Below are 19532 nucleotides of genomic sequence, written 5' to 3' on the forward strand. Positions count from 1 at the left end.
TGGGGGGGTGGGGGTGGGGGGTGGGGACTTTGGAGCTTTAACGCTTTGAAGAGTTGGAGCACTGCATTAGCAAAGAAAGTTGAGGAAAAAAACGAAGATGTTAGGGTTTATTTCACAAGGGAAAAATTGAAATTATTTAAAGGAATTAAGGGTATAAAAGTAATATCATTGTCAAATTAGAATGTTTTTTAAGTTAAAAATAAAAGTAGTGGAACCCCTACTTTTAATTTCGAACTTATTTTAAGTCATTTTTTTTACTTATTTAAGTTATTTTTATAATTGTCAACACTTTCAGAAGTCAAAAACTAACTTAAAAGTTGATATGACCAATTTTTAAGTCAATCCAAACACCCTCTTAGTCAACAACTAATGCATAGTCTTGGTCATGACAAAGCCTAGTATGGGACAAACTAACACATCAGTACCCAAAACTTCATTCATTAGTGATGGTAGCAACGGGATGAGCACCTGGAGCCTGATTAGCCGACTCAGTAGGAATGACTCCAATACTAGCTTTCCTACTCATAGAGGCTAACGCTTGATGAATGACCTCATAAGTCCTAGGAGGAAGGCCTGCACCCTCAACCTATGTTGCCATCTCAGGTTCAACATCCTCCACAAAATCTACCTCCACATTCGCCTCAACATGAATGTTGGGTGGGGGAGGGGTTGCCGGACTCAGCCCAGCCGCTTTCTAAGCTCTATCCTCGTGGGTGTTTCTCTCCCTCTGCCTTTGATCTTTCCTTTGTCTCTACTCTTTCCTCGCCATCACACTACCATTTCTACAGCTTGACCTGGTACTCTAACTCTGTTTCGTCTGGTGCATTTTGGGTTGCCAGATACCAAGTGTAAACAAGTTACGACACGAAGGAAAGAACGAAGAGAAAAAATTCTGAAGTCTTTTAGCCTTACGAAGAAAAGTACAAATGTTACTGCTCCACAAGAATTTACTAGATAATTATTTGTTACGACGAATCAACGAACTTAGGACTCTAATACCAACTTTATCATGACTCAATCTGCCGCGAGAGTCACCCGCACTAAATCTATAGTGGGAGAACCAACTATTGTACTAACATGCAATACGACAAACAACTAAAAGGATATAGTCTTTCATAAATTAAAACATAGAGTCACATTTCAAGACATAATCAACAAAACATTACAATAACCCTTAGAACCTGACAATCATGTAATAAAATATCTACATAGCCTAAAATGTGGGGGTTGCAACCCCAAACAATAAGAGTCTAAGTCCAAAAAATGGACTAGCTAGATGGAAAAAATTAACCCATAGCGGCTCGGAGAAAGCAACTCAAGTCGCAAAGACGTCGAAAGAAGTCTTGTACTCAACAAATAAAATGAAAGTACAATATCAATACACAAAATTCATACTGTACTAGTAGGATCATCGGCCAACTCTAGTTATATGAAATATTACTAGGCAACTACAACTTAGTTAAACAAATAATATATGCAATAAATGTAATCACCAACATTACAACCAGTCAACTTGATTCACTCATGGAATCCACACACACACAATAACATGAACCAGACATGGTACCCGAGCCAACAATAGTAATTTTGTACCGATGTGATACCAGAGCCAACCATATAGATGATCCATATCATGTATGGTATATAAGTCAACCAAATATGTATTGAGTGTGATATTTAAACCAACCAAGAGATGTAATGTACTAGGCATGGTGCCCAACCGTTAGTATGTACTAGACGTGGTACTGAGCCAGCCAACAATCACACATCACAATTTCAATGAATAAAAGTCACACTTGTACATCAAGTAATCACATTCAATATGTGGTTGACCACAAGTTAATCATCTTAGTTTATACTTCTCTGATTTCTTAACCATACATTATATAAATAATATTAAAGAAGCAGTTAGCAATCACATATAACATTAACGGAATTCAAACAACCATCACTTACCTCGAATCAAACTTGAGTTTTCACCTCATGTTCTTGGTCAACAAACAATCATATAACACATAACATACCTAAATGGTCTAAATACATTCGAATAATATCCTGATCCCAAATCCCAAACTTTTCTTATAACTATCCCACCTAAATCAGGTTTATACCGCCATTAAGTTAAAGAAACCCTCCTATCATCATCACCACATATTCTAAGGCTCTAGAATCAAATTACCAAGTTAGGGGAGTAGTTTACTTACCATTTTGTAATGGGAATCAGATCCACCGCTATAACAATGTATCACCCACTACAACAACCTAATTTCACTATAGTAGCATCATTGTAGCGGGAATTTAATCCATCGTTATAGAAGCGTATCACTCACTATACCAGCTTGCAAGAGACAAAGACTCGGAATTCCTTCAAAATGAGCCTATTTCGCAACACACCTTCAAATCTTGACATTTCAAATCAACCCTTTCACGAAAAGTTCGTAACTATGATAGGAGTTCTATTCACCCGAATTCACTTCCGAAAAATCATATTATCTTCTTAATGTCTTAGCAACAAGGAAATTAGACTTTACCTAAACATTTCTCTCAATTCTTTTCTCGGACTACTTCAGACCTTATCTTATTAAAATTTCAACCAAGAAAATTTTCAACTTTTCAACCAAAAGTTTTCTCACCCATTTTCTTTTAGGTATAGTTCGCTTATAACGAAAAACAATTCATTAGTACTAAATACTATATAAATAATTTCGGAGTAATAATATCGGCGCATCGCACAGATACCCATACTAATAACATGACTAATAGCAACTTGCTTATTGAATACTTAATCACTCCAATTATTTTAAAAAGAAAAACTTAAATTAACATTTTCCTAAATCAATTGCAAAAGCAAATATAAATTGGACTGCCAAGAAGCATTGTAGTGTACTCAAATGGCGGCGGTAGAGTTCTGAAGCTCATTGTACCTTAGTTTCATCCTCTTCCAAAAATCTGTACGAGCTTTAAGAAAAGGGTTTGCAGTTCACCATTATTGCTTTCTCTCTTTCAATCCCGAACACTGCAAAGCCAAATTTGTGAATCAACAAAGATTCTGGGGGTATTGTTCCTGTTTGTTTCATTGAATAAATTAGGGCAGCAATAACTTAAATGGGGAGCAACCATAACAATGATAACTTGGAGCACAAACTGCAAGCCGGGAAATTGTTCCGTCATGTTAATTCTCTCATAGTCGCTCATCTTCGCGATAATAATCTCAATCAGGTACTGTTTCCTCAATTATTTGGTTTTATATAAACATTCAACCTTTTGAAACTGCTTACCTTCTTTGGGTTCCTTGAGAACGTTGGGAGAAGAGAAATCTTTGGTGACTGTAAATATGTAACATTATAGTTGTTGGAAAAATTACAACTTTATTGAAACAAATCTTATGTTGTGGCGTTCGAGAGCGATTTCAGTCCTACTAGGATGCACATAGTTGTTAGCTGTTGCTCTCCGTGGTTCCACAGCTCAGAAATAACATAAAGAGGAGAAAATTTGGAGAAGAAAAGAGAATTTTTTTAGGGTAGGAAAAAGGTCAAAAATGGTCTGCTTTATATAGGTTAATTCTGGAGGTGTTATAAAGGGGGTTTAGTGAGCTGTAACAAAATTAAGTTGATTGTCACAATTAACTTGGTAGTTACTAATTAAAAATGGCTATTACAATAGTGATCGACTGTTCTTACAAAATTTATTTAGTAATATATCGGTATATGTTCTTGTAAACATGTATTTGGATACTTTATATGTAAATAAAAAAAAAACTAAAAATATTTTCTTAAAATCAGATTTGGGATAGGTCTCACATATATACAGCATGCAGGGGAACATTGATCTGTTTTGTCTTCAAGCCACTTCTCATGTGCGCAAGACCACTCCTTTTTACTTGCTCGTTACAAGCCCAATAAAGGGCGATTACTCCTTTTTACTAGCTCGTTAAAAGCCCAATAAAGGGCGATTCAAAATAAGGAGAAAAGCAGTGTTTTTCTAATTAATGTGACTTTTGTTTCACATAAGACAAGAAATAGTTTGGGAAAAATGAACATACAAGCATTCTTTATTCTTTGCATTATTTAAAAAGAAATAATGCCAAAGAAAAGAAATGATAAAGAAATAATTCCAACAATCACTCACTAATGCTAAGGTAAAAAATGAGAACAAAGTTTGGGAAAAGGTTATCTAATGCTATTAATGACAAAGGTAAAACTCGAAGCAAGGAGGTCAAGCTTCTATCCAAGCTCACCTTGCTGAGGGTAATGAAAGGAATTATTTCATCAACCCCCACTAATGCAAAAGGTCAAAAATAAGATCAAATTTTGGGGAAAGGCTGCCTAGTGCTATCAAAGATAAGGGAAAACCTTGAAGCAGGGAGGACAAGTTTCTATCCAAGCTCACCTTGTTGAGGGTGATGAAGAGACTGTTACCATTGTTGTCGAGGCAAACTCTGTAGCTAACAAGATTGATTGGGTATGGACTTTGGGGCCTTAAGACATGTTTGCATCAACTAGGAGTTGTTTCATTATTTTGAGGAGTCTACCGATGATGAGTGTGTCTACATGGGTAACTTCATCATTTTTAGAGTTATGGGTACATGAAAATTTTGCTTAATTTAACTTCTGGAAAAACGTTGGATTCTGTTTTCCCCTCCCTTTGTAAAACTTAGTTTCACTAGCACTTCTCCACAAAGCATGTCTTAAACTTGTTTTTGAAGCTGATAAAATAATTAATTTCTCACAAAGGATTTGTTGGGAAGGGGTACCTCAATAAAGGTTTTGTTTGTGCGGAATATGGTTCAAGAAGTTGTCAATACTGCAAGTAATTCTAGATCTGCTTATGTTGTTCAGTCTGCTAATTTTTGTCATGGTAGACTAGGTTGCTAATATTACTTTATTAAAGACTTAGAAAAATGAAATTAATCCCTGGGATAAAGTGTTAGGTGATTGAGTGACTCAGTTCAATTCAGACATTGGGGATGACCAAAATTGCATGCTTTATAGAAAATGGGAACTTGAATTGCAACTTACTGTCTTTCAGAAGAAAGTGTCTTTAATTGTTCCTCAAATACTACAATTCTCGTTGCCTCATTGCAATTGTAATTAGTTCTAGACTTATTGGAATAAAGAGCTTTTACATATATAACCTATGAATGTTGCATAGCTTTGAAAAGTGCTTCTCTTATTTGTCCTCTATTCATGGTCTGTTTTCATACCTCCGTGATGCTCAATTGCTCATCATGACATGCTTATCATACCTCTTAGACCATAAGAGAAATTATTCTAACAGACTTGCCATGTCTTGTAATATTAGATACAGGAGCCTGTGCTAGCATAGGCCCAAACTATATTACTTTTGGTTACAATTTATGTCACATATAAAATTTGGAGAGTCAATCAAATTTTTAAATATTTTAATTTGTTAATTATTATGATCTACAATACTTTTACGTAATTTTCAAATAATATATGTTACTTCCTTTGTCCCAATTTATGTGACACTAATAGAATTTAAGTGTCAACCAATTCTTTATATGTCTTCTAAATTTTTAAGTTGTATATTATCGTGATTCGATTTATAGTACTTTTTATGTCATTTTTTTATTTTACTTCTTCTGTCCCAATTTATGTGGCACTGATAGAATTTCAAAGGTTTTTATATCTCTTTTGAATATTTTAAGTTGTCAATCATTGTGAATTATAGTACATTTTTCATAATTTTCAAATAATATATGTTACTCTCTATCTCAATTTATGTGGCACTGATAGAAATTCGAGAATCATTTAATCTTTTTATGTCTTTTATTAAGTTATTTATTATTTTGATTTATATTTTTTTTTTCTGGCATTTCAAATAATAAATGTTACTTCCTCTGTGTCCCAATTTATTGGTACTGATAGAATTTTAAGAGTCAATCAAATTTTTTATGTCTTTTAAATATTTTAAGTTGCTCAATTATGTAATTTATAGTAATTTTTATCTAACTTTCAAATATTTAACAAATTAAAAAGAAAAATCAGACGGACAAATTAAACAGAGTAAGAAACTGTTTTACCCGAAATGACCAAAGTAGCCCTTGGGCAGCAAGCTTCCAAGGTGGCTTCTATATATAGAGAAACTTATTGGGGATTGAACAAATGATCATGGTTGCTATCATGGCATTTGGAATTTATCGCTACGTTGCTATCTAAGGTTTTTGATATTCAAACCTCGCTTGGTTTTTCTTTTTGCGGTTTCAGCTAATAGGAGTCCCATGACTATCTTAGCTTCCTTGCTACAGAATTCACAAAATTCTAGAGTTCACACTGCAATTATCCCCTAGAACAAGGAAATATCTACAAGAACTCCACAAAATTTGACTTTAAACTTTTCATTGCGGAGTCCAGCATGTGTATTCTTTGTTTTCCTTGGTCATTGTGCTGCATGTTTCTTGCTGTCTCTGATACATGATGCGGATACCTTCCATAGCATATCTGTAATAACATATGGGCTGCAAGTGAGGTCTCCTAACACAGTCATCTTTTCCTGGGTTTAACTGCTTGACCTAGCACTATGATTGGATTCAAAAAAACAAAGTTGAGCACATCAGCTTGTGTGTCTTATACATGTTTTGAATATAACTGGTATGTAGCTAAGCTAAGTTATTTAGAGGTCTTGATGAATTCTGCTATGCGTGTATGACAGGCTGCAAGTGCTGTAGCTTCAGCTACAATGACACCAATGAATGTTGAAGCTCCTCCCAACAAGCTACTGGAATTGGTTGCAAAGGTTTGTATCAGTTGGTAGCGTTTGACTTTGTTATGCTTTCACTGATTTTCTGCTGCTCAACATGGGGTAAGAGAATAGATGTATAAAAACTTCTTTATCAGTCTAAGCCGTTAACAGGGTCTTGCAGTGGACAAAGATGAGACACTGAGAGGAGTTTCTACAGCTGTACCTTTTGATCCAATTGTAACTGCTGGATATGGCTCAATCCCAGCCCCTCGGGCTGCATATGTTGATTTCAGGCAATTTTTCTCCCATTAAACTATTTTCTTAATAACCTAAAGGGTTTAAAAGTTCTGTTTTATAAGTTTGAGTGCTTGAAGTGCAATTAATGCTTTATCGGTTGACCAAGAGTTTAAAATCCTTATCCCATGCTGATGTATGCAGTTGACAAGTTCTACTGTGAGTGAAAAGGAGGAAGTTATCTGGTGATTGTAGGAAATTTTTGGATACTTGAGTTCTAATCTTCTGTAATCAAGAGTAATAACTAATAGGGAATGATTCCCATGTATGGAAAAACTAGAGTGTCCAATTGACTATCTTTTTCCAAAAGTATCCGATTGATCATCTTTTTTCCTTTTTTCATTATTTACATCTTTCTAACTGATTAGCTGCTGCACCTTTTGAACCAATCATAATTTTTATTATGTATATTATTAAGTTCTGTACTGAATTTATGCATGAGGGTGAAACTTTATTGTGTAACAGCTTTCATATTGAGCTAGGTCATGTCTATCATAGAACTCTTCCTATGTAGACACTGTAAGTTTGATCCTTTACAAGATCCTTTTGATCCGTGTATCAAGAGATCCAGCAGTGGCTTATACACTATAGCGAGCCATCAAAATGCATCTCATAGTCATTTGACCTAAGAATAATGTCTCAAGATTACCAGAGTGGGTTCACTTTCAGATGTCAGGATTCACCATAATTTAACTTATCTGTCTGGACCATGTAAAGACCATTTCCTGGCTTGATCTGCATCTGTGTGATAAATGTTTCTTCTTTCTTGTAACAAATTTATAAATGATGTTAAGCTTGTCATTTGTTGGAGTTTTGATAATCAATTTGCTTTGCAACAGTAGCATGAACAATACAAAAGGGCCGTCAAAAAATATCCCAAAGCATGAGTCACGACATATTTCCGAGCACAAGGTTGTATCTTAAACAGAACTGTAGGTTGTATGAGCTCTTGTCTTTGTTCCAATTGCCAATTTCCAGCAGTAAGTTTTAACTCAAGAATTTTCTTTTAGAATGTTGCAAGGTGTGCCAGATTTAGCCCTGATGGAAGATTCCTTGCTACTGGAAGTGCAGACACATCAATTAAATTGTTTGAGGTATTGTATCATTTCTTTAGAACTCTGAACTTTCATTCTTGTACTTCTAATGCAAAAGCGTTAACTTGTGCAGATTGTAAAAGTTAAGCAAATGAAGCAGCCAGAAGCAAGGGATGGCCCAGTGAGGCCTGTAGTACGAACTTTTTATGATCATCAACAAGTAAGATCTTGATTGTATGATACTTAAATTTCTTGAGTCAGATGTCCCTGTATACAACTTTTTAGGTCTGTTAATTTGAACATTGGTTCAAAAGATCTCTCATTAGCCACTATATAGGTGAGACGTTTACTGGATTACTCTACCACATTAAAGTTCACTGGACTTGTTTGTCTTATTTTTTGCCTGTGGATGCTCCTCTCATTAAAATGGTAAAAAAATATAAAAAGTGGAGCATCCCTTTTATCATTTTTTTAAAGGGAGCATATAGCTGAGTAAGTTGAACGTCATATTATCTCTGGCGATTTGATGGTGTGCTTCCCCTTTAATTGTTGATAGCACCCCCACACACTCTATTCCTGTGAATCTAAGTTTCTGATGTGTGATTATGTCAGGATTTTCCCTGTTTCTTACCCAAAACTTGTACATAACTGCAGCCTATAAATGACTTGGATTTTCATCCACAAAATACAGTACTCATATCTGGATCAAAAGATCGCACCATCAAGTAGGATTTATTACTAACTGTGAAGTTTCCTATTATGTTTGTCATTGGAATATTACCTAACTACTTTTTCCTTTGGCTTCTTTCAGGTTCTTTGATTTTTCCAAAGCGGTAGCAAAGAGAGCATTTAGAGTAATTCAGGTCACTCAAATGTTATTCAATTTTGAAACCAAACATTAAGCTTGAATTAGAAAATATACTAACTGTTCTACTTGATTTGGATTAAATGTTTCAACAGGATACACATAATGTAAGGTCGGTGTCATTTCATCCTTCAGGGGACTATCTTCTGGCAGGCAAGTAAATTTCTTTCAAGTTATATACTGTACATTGGGCTACTATTTACTAGTTAGGTGAACTTAAAACTTATTTGATGATGCTATTTTAGAGGTGAATTAAAACCTGATTTAATGATGATATGTTGGACAACTTTTTATCCCTGAAGTTTTCTATGATTTTTTGCCCAATTTCTAGAGAAATGGGGAAGTCATACTTTACAGGTTTCTACCAGAACAAAAACGAGCAATCTATGCCTATGCTATGAAGTGTAAAAATCTGTTTGTTCATCTTTTTGGTATTGGTGATCAAATCTCGTAATGCAATATATTCTTATGTGCTAATCCATTCTCTGCAGTTACTTCTAACTAGATTTTTCAATGTCTTTCTTGTTAAGTTATTTTTTTTTTTTTGAAATAGGTAACTTTGATTTTTTGTTAAGTAATTACTTTTTGCATTATTCACGGCTGAACAAAGAAATGTAACCTTGTATTATTCACCAAACTCAGCACTAAGGAAATGCTGTGAATAACAGGAGTAAAGCCATCCCATAAACAAATGAACAGAGCCTATGAAGTCCTAAATATCATTTACATCATCCACAAAATGAAAATTAAACTACAGTTAACAAAGTTAAATTAGAAATGCTCTCTGGAACAGTTCTCGAGGCAGTTCTCTCTCCTCCCTCCTCCCTCCTACGTAGGAAAGCCCTCTCTCCTCCGGCACCCAATACCTCTGGTAATTACCTCATGTGATTATTCTTCTTTTCTTTCTACTCTCTTGCTTATTCAAGCCATGGGGGGAAATAGGATTTGTTTTAATGCTAGTTTCAAGTCTTTTGGTATTACCAAAAGGAATGATGAAGGCTCTGTTTGGTACGAGTGGGTGGAAAGAAATCGAAGAATGATGTGAAGAACTACCGTGAGCAGTAAGGTAATGGAATGGATCTGTTTCCTGCTAAGAGAAGCTTCCACTGGTCAGAAGAAAGTCACAGGGAGATGGAGATATACTGAGAGAAAAGAGGAAACTTCTGCACTAGGAAACATAATGAATATGGGAGATATATGAGCATTGTAGCCATTAATGTGGGGGGTAGATCTGTTATCATTATTCCAGAACCAGTCTTGAATGCTGGATGGTATGATTTAGCATTTAAGATAGAAAAACTTCATTAACTGCCCCAAAAGGTCAATATCGACGAGTTTACCAAGACTTTTGAACTCCGGATACCCCTACTCAAAGGCTGTAATGGACAGTAAATGGCTATAAAAAAACCACAAGGAGACAAGCTCAGCAGAAAAGCAAGAGGATGGGCTTTTGGATAGGTGTCTTGTAGGGTATCTGGAGAAGGCCCGCAAAGAGAAACCTTCTTTGTCTGAAATCAGAAGGTGGTCATCTTCTGAATGGAAGGCTTTCAGTCACGAGCTATACGAAGACATGTTCCTTTTTGAATTTCCCAATAAATTCATTGCGGAACAAACTCTTCAAGGTTAGTGGAAATGGAGAAACCTGAGTTTCAACCTAGAATGGTGGAGCCTAGTTGTAGGCTGCATGCCAAGCTCCGTGGAAGTTAAAAAAACTTGGAATAAAAATTATAGGGATCCCCCCTACATCTATGGTCACAAGTATTTCAAGAAATAGAGCAACTCTGTGGTGGTTGGGTGGCAACGAGTTGAAGAACCATATGAAGTGGGCAAGAGTTTTTGTTGCAAACAGTGGTAGACATATACCGAAAGAGGTTTCGATTTCGGGTGGTCGGATACCATTTTCTGATATGAGTTGAAGGCAAAGTAAGATATGAAATCTTGCCGGAAAAAGTTTTGTATCTCGCCAGAGAAGAAGATAACAATTTGAAATCAGGGTATGTTATGGACCAGGAGATAATAAGGAGTAACATATGTACTGTAGTACAAAAATCCCCTTTTACCAGGGATCCTAGTACATATACCCATGTGGGGACTGGAAAGTTGACAGCTGTGGTGGTACCCACTGAGTCATATGAGAGCCATATGACCTCTTTAACAAAAGAATCTATTATGGGCCTTAGGTCTTAGGCCAGAACAACTAAAAGAAGAGTATAATGGGCTAGATCCAGCAAGCCTATTTATTTAATAGCATATCCAATTCCACCCAGCCCAATCCAGTAGAAGATTGGACTCTTCAAGATAAAGAAACACGGTTCTTCTAAAAGACATTGCAGGGAGCACAACTGAATACTGAGAAAGAGAGAACAACAACAGATAAAGTGGTGTTTTGGGTGATGTGGTTGTGCTAAATATGGAAGAATCAGAGGCACAAGTTCCAATTGGGGAGGAAAAAGAGGTATGCAATATTGAAGACCAGAAAACTTTGACCTCTGTTGAAGAATGGGAAGTCGAAGAAGCAGAGCCACTATACACGCAACCACTGTTAATCGCAGAAAAAAGAGAGAAGTTTCTGCTTGGGTGAAACAAAATTTGATCAGACTGGGAAAATTGTTTGGGGCTGATTTCCCAGGTCATGAAGAGGAAGCTAAGGAACTCTTACTACAGGTGGACAGACAAGCCAGACACCAAAAAGCTGTAGCTGTATGCAAGAAGACAAGGTTCAAGGGCTCTAATGAATTGAAAAGTTTTGTAGCTTTTGATGTGAAGTTCAAAAGTGTGTGTGGTGGTGTGTGTGTGTGTGTGTGGGGGGGGGGGTTAGAGATAAGGGGAGAAACTTCGTAACTATTTCTTGATGCAATTTAAACTTGTCTCATGGAATGTAAGGGGTTTAAACACTAGGGACAAACGGAGGGTTGTCAAGAACATTATGGGGGATTGGAAAGCTGACGTTATTTGTGTTCAAGAAACCAAACTAGAGAGGGATCTTATGGGGCTAGTAAGGCAGATTAAGGGTGGTAGATGGATCAAAATGGCATGTTTGGAAGCTAGTGGGACAAGAGGAGGGATAATGATGCTTTGGGATAGTAGAATATGGAAAGGGGAAGTTTTATAGATCGGGACATATACCCTTTATCTGGAAGTTTGTGAGTTTGAATCACAGGTGCAGGACTTCTCATGCCATATAACAGGAGTATATGCTCCAAATTGCTATGTGGAAAGAAGACTAGTATGGGAAGAAATTGTCTCTATCAGAGGTTTAATAGAAGGTCCATGGCAGTTTGTGGTGATTTTAACGAGGCTAGATATGTATCAGAAAAGAGGAGAGGAGATGTATCATGAGAACAATAGGGTTGCGGTAGTTCTCTGATTTGATCGAGGATCTAAACCTAGTTGATCTTCAATTGGAAAATGCAAAGTTCACCTGGTTCAAAGGGGATAACCACCTGATAACTTCAAGAATCGACAGGGTCTTGGTATCTCAAGAATGGGATGATGCTTTTAGCAACTTGAAACAATGCACTATACAAAGAATAGTGTTCGACCACTCTCCAACACACTCCAAGGTGGTTCCCAGAAAATAGCAAGAGCTATTTTATGTTTGAGAACAGGTGGTTAGGGACTGAAGGTTTCATTGACAAATGACAAAGTAAGGATATGGTGGAGCTCTTTTTGATTATATTGGGAGGCCTGATTACATCCTTGCATCCAAATTAATAGCCTTGAAACACAAATTTAAGGAGTGGAGCAGAAGTGAGCGAGGGAATCTTGGCCAATAGAGGAGATCTTTACTTGAAAAGTTGGCTGATATGGAAAAGATTGCTACTGATAAAGAAGTAACTGAGGATGAGGCAACAGAAAAGGCTAAGTTTAGTTTTGAACTTGGAGGATTTGATAAAAAAATGAGAAGATCTACTGGAGGCAAAGATCAGCAATTTGGTTAAAGGAAGGGGATAAGAACACCAAGTTCTTCCATAAGATAGCTAATGCACACAAGAGGTACCATAACGTATAGCAACTGCTAGTCCAGGGGAACATTGTCCAAGATCCAAAAATAATCCAAGGGGAAATAGTGGAGTTCTATTAGAAGCTTTATACAGAGGAGTTGCAGTGGGGACATGCCAACACATATTTTTTTCTCCCATTTGAACTTATTTCCATAATCTTTGTTGCTTTAATAGGTGCAATTGCTGTAGCTCGTCAATAAAATATTTCTATTAGAACTTGGAATTCAAATAAAATTTTGTTCTGTCTCATCACATTCACTTTCCTTCAATTCTATTTGAATTCTATCTGGATAAATAGAAAGACTTTAGGTCAATCTAGTACCAATATATTTATTTGTTCCAATTTTTTGAATTGCCCAAAGTTGACAGGGGAGGAAAAGGAGGATCTTGATATAAGCTTTGACAAGGAAGTTCTAAGGTGTTTAAAGCAGTGTGCAATTGATAAAGCACCAATGTTGGGAGGTGATGAAAGGTGACATAATGGAGAATTTTCAAATCTTCCATGAACAAGGGAGGTTGGAAAGAAGTCGGATTCTACATTCATAGCCCTAATCCCAAAGAAGAAATGTGAAAAGAATTGAGGGACTTCAGACCTATTAGCTTTTTTAGGTAGTATGTATAAGATCTTTTCAAAAGTGCTTACCGAAAGGCTGAAAAAAGTGATGTACAAGCTTGTTGATTCGCAACAATTAGCTTTCATTAAAGGGAGACAGATAATGGATGCAGTCCTCATAGCTAATGAAGTTGTAGATTCCAGGTTAGTCTAAAAAAATGACCAAGAAATGTATGCAAATCAGACATTGGGAAAGCATATGACCATGTCAACTGGGACTTTCTTATGGGTATGCTAGAGAAGAATTCTGCGTACCTTCAGTGAACTTCTCAGTATTGGTAAATGGCTCTCCAACAGGATATTGTAGGTCACATAGAGGCTTTAGGCAGGGTGATCCCTTATCACCCTTCCTTTTCATACTAGTCATGGAGGGACTCAACAATATGATCAAGAATGCATGCAATGAAGGGTGGCTGAGAGGTTTTGAAGTTGCTAGAGCTGGAAGGGAAAGTCTAGAGATCACTCATTTACAATATGCAGATGACACCTTGATCTTTTGTGATGCTGATAAAGACCACCTTAAAATATTAAGACTGACTCTAGTTACTTTTGAAGTTATATCTGGGCTACATGTCAACTAGAGGAAAAGCTTCTTGTATCCAGTAAATGAAGAGTACCAAACATGGAAATTTTGAAGTCAATATTGGGATGTGAAGTAGCTGTCCTCCCAACCACATATTTGGGTATGCCTTTGGGGGCAAAATCCAAGTCTATGGAAATCTAGGATGGGGTGATTAAAAAGTGTGAGAAGAGGCTAGCAAGGTGGAAGTCTTAGTACCTTTCACTAGGGGGGACTAACTTTGATTAATTATGAGCTTGGTGCACTTCCAACATAAATGATGTCATTGTTTCCTGTCCCACTGGGAATCATCAATAGGTTGGATAGCATCATGAGAAAAATTTTATGGCAAGGCAACAAGGAAAGGAGAGGGTATCACTTAGTCAAATGGAAAACTGTGATCACTGAAAAGAGAGTTGAGGGTCTGGGGATCAAGAACATGAAGAATCAGAGCAAAGCTTTTAGGATTAAGTGGCTTTGGGAGTACTGAAATGATAATCAGAATTTATGGGGCTTAATCATAAAGGCAAAATATGAAGAGAGTGATAGTTGGATGACAAAGGAGGTTACCACCCCTTATGGTGTTAGCTTATGGATTTCCATTCGAGAACTCTGGAATGAATACAAACCTAACACCAAGATCAAAGTGGTAGATGGAATAAAAACTAGATTCTGGAAGGATGATTGGCATGCTGAAGGAAATATGGAGACTCTCTTCCCTGACATCCACAATTTAGCTCTTCAGCAACAAAGTACTATAGCTGACTTATGGACTCCTCAACTGTGGAATTTTGTATTTAGAAGACACCTCAATGACTGGGAAAATTCCAAAAGTAACATAATTTTTTAGAAGCATTGATCAGTTTAGTGGTCTGGAAATAGGGTGGGACAGATCGCAGTGGTTGGGAAACAGTAAAGGGATTTTAAAGTAGGTGCAGCATACGAGAAGTTGAACCATGAACCATCAAAATTTGCAGTTACTCAAGTGGCCCTGGAGACATATGGAAAGCCAAGATCCCCTACAAGGTGTCTTGCTTTGTGTGGTTATTGGCTAAAGAAGCAGTATTGACACGAGAGAATTTAATGAAGAGGAGAATTACACTTTGCTCTAGATGTTTTTTCTGTGGGAGAACTGCAGAAGTTCATCCAATGTGAAGTCACCGTGCAGCTGTGGAATTTGTTGCTGAGACTTAAAAGCATCTCTTGGTCCATGCCTAGGAGAATTTCAGAAGCTATACAGGGACACGAGCAAAAAAACAGAACTAACTAGAGAATTGTCCCTGCCACTATTTGGTGGACAATATGGAAAGAGAAGAACCTTAGTGCTTTTGAGAATAGGGAGAATAGTATGCAGCAAGTTAAACTGAATTGCATTTTGACTCGGCATTTTTGGTGTAATCAAATTTACTCTAATGATACCATCTCTATCATTGATGTCTTAGACTCATTATAGGGATAAGTCAATATAATTAGAGTTCCTTGTGTAAATACGGGTTTCAATACAACCTATGTACTGTTGTACAGAAATAGAAACAACTACCATTTTCCCAAAAAAAAAAAAATGAAAATTAAACTAAATGTTAAGGCAGTTAAGGAAAAAAAAAGCCTTCTATCTGATATGATACCTGGTTTGATTGAATCAACATGTGATATTGACTTATAAATCTTAAAAGAGAAATGAAGCTCCGGAGGGCAGCTCGTTGATGATTGGTCTCAACTTCAACTAAGAGGAAATATAGATCCAAATGTGTTGTAAATTGTAACTACTTAATATGAAGTACAAAAACTACTATAACAACATACAATATAGTTCCACGACTGAGGTATGGGGAGAGTAGAGTGTACGCAAACCTTATCTCTACCCGAGTTTTTGTAAGACCCTAGACTCAGAGAAAGCATAAACACAACATTTATGAATGCATAAAAAATAGCACTATAGTAAGACAATAGAGGCATGCAATACAAGTAGTAATTGAAGAATAATAACAATACAGAAACAGTAAAATAATAAATTTATCAAAAATAGTATTAATGCTACTAGCCAGAAAGACCATATGCAACTTCTGCCCGAATCCTCGACCTCCATACCCTTCCCATCAAGGGTCATGTTTTTGGTAAGCTAAAGTCTTGCCATGTCATTACCTCTCCCCAAACACTTCTTCGGCTACCCTCCTTACCTTCCCTCCTGCCTTCCAGTGTCAACATCCCACACCTTCTCACTGGGCATCTGTACATCTCCTCTTGACATGTCTGAACCTTGTCAGCCTAGCGTACCGTATCTTGTCCACCACAGAGGCAACTTCAACCTTGGCCCGCATATCATAACTTATACCCGATAACATCCGTAGTCTTAGAACCCACCCATCTGGTCTCCTGAGCACAAGTTGTGATCTTCCTGTTCTTGAGAATCTTCACTAACTCTACACTTCACCGTCAGAGTTCCTATGTTCCAAGATACTAACACTACCACTAATATACAAAAAAGAGAAGTGTCTTAAGACAATGGAATCTAGACGCAACACTACGCTATGCTAATGCAATATATATCTCTACAAGGGCGGAAGATAAGGGCTGAAAAATGCACCCAGAGGTACCAACTCCTGGCGGATAGAAAGTGGTATAGGCTGGAGATATCTACGCTCTGCTGCTGGTCTAGACTGAAATGATTTGCCGATGCTCACGCTCCGACACATACTGTTGCTGCCCCTGCAACTGGAGATTACTTTTCGCTGCTCAGTGTGCACCTGTACTACCAGACCACAAGAAAGAAGAAAAAGAAAAAGAAAAAGAAGAGGAAAGAAGCAACTAAAAAGGAAAAGAACAAGAGGACAGAGAAGGTGGAGCGATGACTGTGGCTGATACTAAAACCACAGCAGCGGACTGGTGGTTTATGGTTCTCGGTGAAGAGAAACAAAAACGAAGAAAAAGAGATAAACTAGAGTCTAGAGGGAATAAGACTGTTGCAGATCCTAGATTAGGAGCTAGGGTTTCTGCAAAGGAGAGAAGAAGGGGTGGAGAGGAGAGAGAAGCGGTCTGAGAAGATGAGAAAGAAGAGGAGATGACTTGCCTGGTGCAGCTTCCTGGTGGTCACCAACTGGAGTTAGGTCCAAGGGAGGTGGGGAGGGGAAGAAGACTGTTCAATGACATTGAGCGTTAGAAGAGAGAGAGAGAGAGCATTAGGAAATATTCACATTAGTGAAATTACTTCAAGTACGACTATTAATAAAAATTCCAACCATAGTGGACGGTAAGCTTTCTTCTTAAGACTTGAAATCTAACAAGTTAAAATTGGTTAGAGAAGCAATTATTCGATTATGTGTCATAAGATCATCATTTTCTGCTAACTCATTCAGATGAAGTAGCAGCAATATTGAACACGATTTGCATTATGCTGATTGGCTAAATTGTCTCATGATAATGTTGGTTGTTACAGGAACTGATCATTCAATTCCCCACCTATATGACATTAACACTTTCAAATGCTACCTGCCACTAAATTTCCAAGATATGGGTGTCAATAGTGCTATTAATCAGGTAAATTGGGTATCATAGTATGCATTGGTCAGAGGATTCTTTACTCACCATTATATTTCCTTACAGGTTAGGTATTCATCTACAGGTGGAATGTATGTAACTGCATCCAAAGATGGTGCAATTCGGTTGTGGGATGGGGTAACAGCTAGCTGTGTGCGATCTATAGATGGTGCACATGGAGCGGCAGAGGCTACAAGTGCAAATTTCACGAAGGATCAAAGGTAAGAGATCCCTAATGGATACAGCTTACAAGTTAGGACCAGGAACTTCTTCAATTAGAGAAAAAAAGACGAAGAAAGAAAAAAGAACAAGAGGTTTATTCCACTTGAACCACTGCCTAGGTATGAATAGGGTTTATTGTTTCTTTTTACGTTGTGGAGGGTGGGGAACTTGTGAAAAGAGCTGCCAATGAGAATCTTCTCGTCGCACCCAAGGGTGTTGCCTAGTGGCCAATTAAGTGGATGAGAGCTATGAGGTCTCAGGTTCGAATCCCAACGAAGATAAAAACACTAGGTGATTCTTCCCATCTGTCCTAGCCTTGTCCTAGCCTTGGTGGACAGAGTTACCTGGTACCTGTTGCTGGTGATGGGAGGTGACGGGTATCCCGTGGAATTAGTTGAGGTGCGCAAAAGTTGGCCGGACACTAGGTCATCAAAAAAAAAAAATCTTATCGTCATGTTTTATCACAAAGAAATTCCAGTTAAGTATGGAGCTATGGCTTGCTTGATTACCAAGTTTACTGGTATGCTGCTCATGCTCTTAGACAGAAAGAATGATATTCATCTTTTGTATCAAATTGTTATTTGCGACCTATGTGGTCTATTTGACATCAAGTTTTATCTCTTATTTACACGTAGAACTTGCTTTACTTTTCTGTGACATATTCTTGACATTTTTTTATTTTTTTTTAACAATGAGATAGTCTTGATGTTTTTTCTTTTTGGTAAACTCCATATTTTAATTCCTAGCCAAAAGTGTCTGTACAAACAGAGCAATATTGGACAACTTCTCACTCATCTATACAAACAGATTCTACTAGCCCATATCCTTTTATATAGTACTTCCAATATAGATCAGTGATCTATTGCTATCTGTATCTAATCAGAAACTAAGGATAAACATTAAGTTGTTGAAGTGCATCCATTTTACCCTGGTCAGATTCTTGATGTGCATATGCATCAGTATTTCCTTCAGCACTTCATCAGCGTTCATGCTCCTTTTCTGAAGTCTGATGAAGTTCCTTTCTCTCCATATGACATACACTAGCATACCAAAAACATTGCTTACAACTTCAGCTAGTCCAGACTTCTTCTTTGCCATCATACATACCCATTTCTCCTCTGTCTCCCAGTCCTGAATAGCTCTTGACAAAACCCAGCCATACACACAATCTATTCCACAATGCTTTTGTCTCCTGGCATTAAAAGAATAGATGGCTGAATGTTTCTAATGTCAATCCACACTAAGCACAATCAGGAGGGACTTGAATCCCAAGCTTAATCAGCCTGTCAACACTTGCTGATCTCTTCTGAACAGCTAGCCATACAAAGAACTTGAATCTTGGATGAATCCTGGGGTATATAGCATGGCCTTCCAGTTAACTCTAGGAAATTGAGGCATCAGTCTTGTGTACATCTTATGTATGGAGAAATTTTCACCTGCTTGGGTTGTATCAAAAGCTGAACTAAAGTCTCCTTGTGTTGTTTGTCCCTGTAGAATCCATTCCCTTGCTTCCAATATCGTCCTCACAACCCAAGAAGCATTCTTAGGTATTTGGACTCTTTCATTATCTTTCCTTCTTAGAAAAATAAGTGTGTACCCACTGGATTCATAAGCATTCTTTATTTCTTGCTATATTCTGTAACTGTTTCAATATTGCAACTCTATTTCACATACATACATATATATATATATATATATATATATA

At 37.1% G+C, this 19532-nt stretch overlaps 1 protein-coding gene across 4 annotated transcripts in view; it reads left to right on the forward strand.

Moving 5' to 3' along the window:
* Positions 1-2833: 2833 nt before the first annotated feature.
* LOC107007424 (cleavage stimulation factor subunit 50) overlaps positions 2834-19532 on the forward strand; it is a 31680-nt gene continuing 14981 nt past the window's right edge. Inside the window, exons 1-11 of one of the 4 annotated variants that reach the window (XM_015206046.2) lie at positions 2834-3219; positions 6673-6756; positions 6874-6995; positions 7839-7908; positions 8007-8090; positions 8164-8250; positions 8685-8755; positions 8842-8893; positions 8991-9048; positions 17505-17605; positions 17672-17826. In XM_015206046.2, the coding sequence (XP_015061532.1) occupies positions 3106-3219; positions 6673-6756; positions 6874-6995; positions 7839-7908; positions 8007-8090; positions 8164-8250; positions 8685-8755; positions 8842-8893; positions 8991-9048; positions 17505-17605; positions 17672-17826 (998 nt within the window). In that variant the 5' untranslated portion in view covers positions 2834-3105. Of the gene's footprint in view, positions 3220-6672; positions 6757-6873; positions 6996-7835; positions 7909-8006; positions 8091-8163; positions 8251-8684; positions 8756-8841; positions 8894-8990; positions 9049-17504; positions 17606-17671; positions 17827-19532 lie in introns of all 4 variants that reach the window. The other 3 variants (XM_015206045.2, XM_015206047.2, XM_027913515.1) reach the window with 3 other exon arrangements.

Source organism: Solanum pennellii, chromosome 12, assembly GCF_001406875.1.
Source record: "Solanum pennellii chromosome 12, SPENNV200".
In the NCBI taxonomy this organism is placed as follows: domain Eukaryota; kingdom Viridiplantae; phylum Streptophyta; class Magnoliopsida; order Solanales; family Solanaceae; genus Solanum; species Solanum pennellii.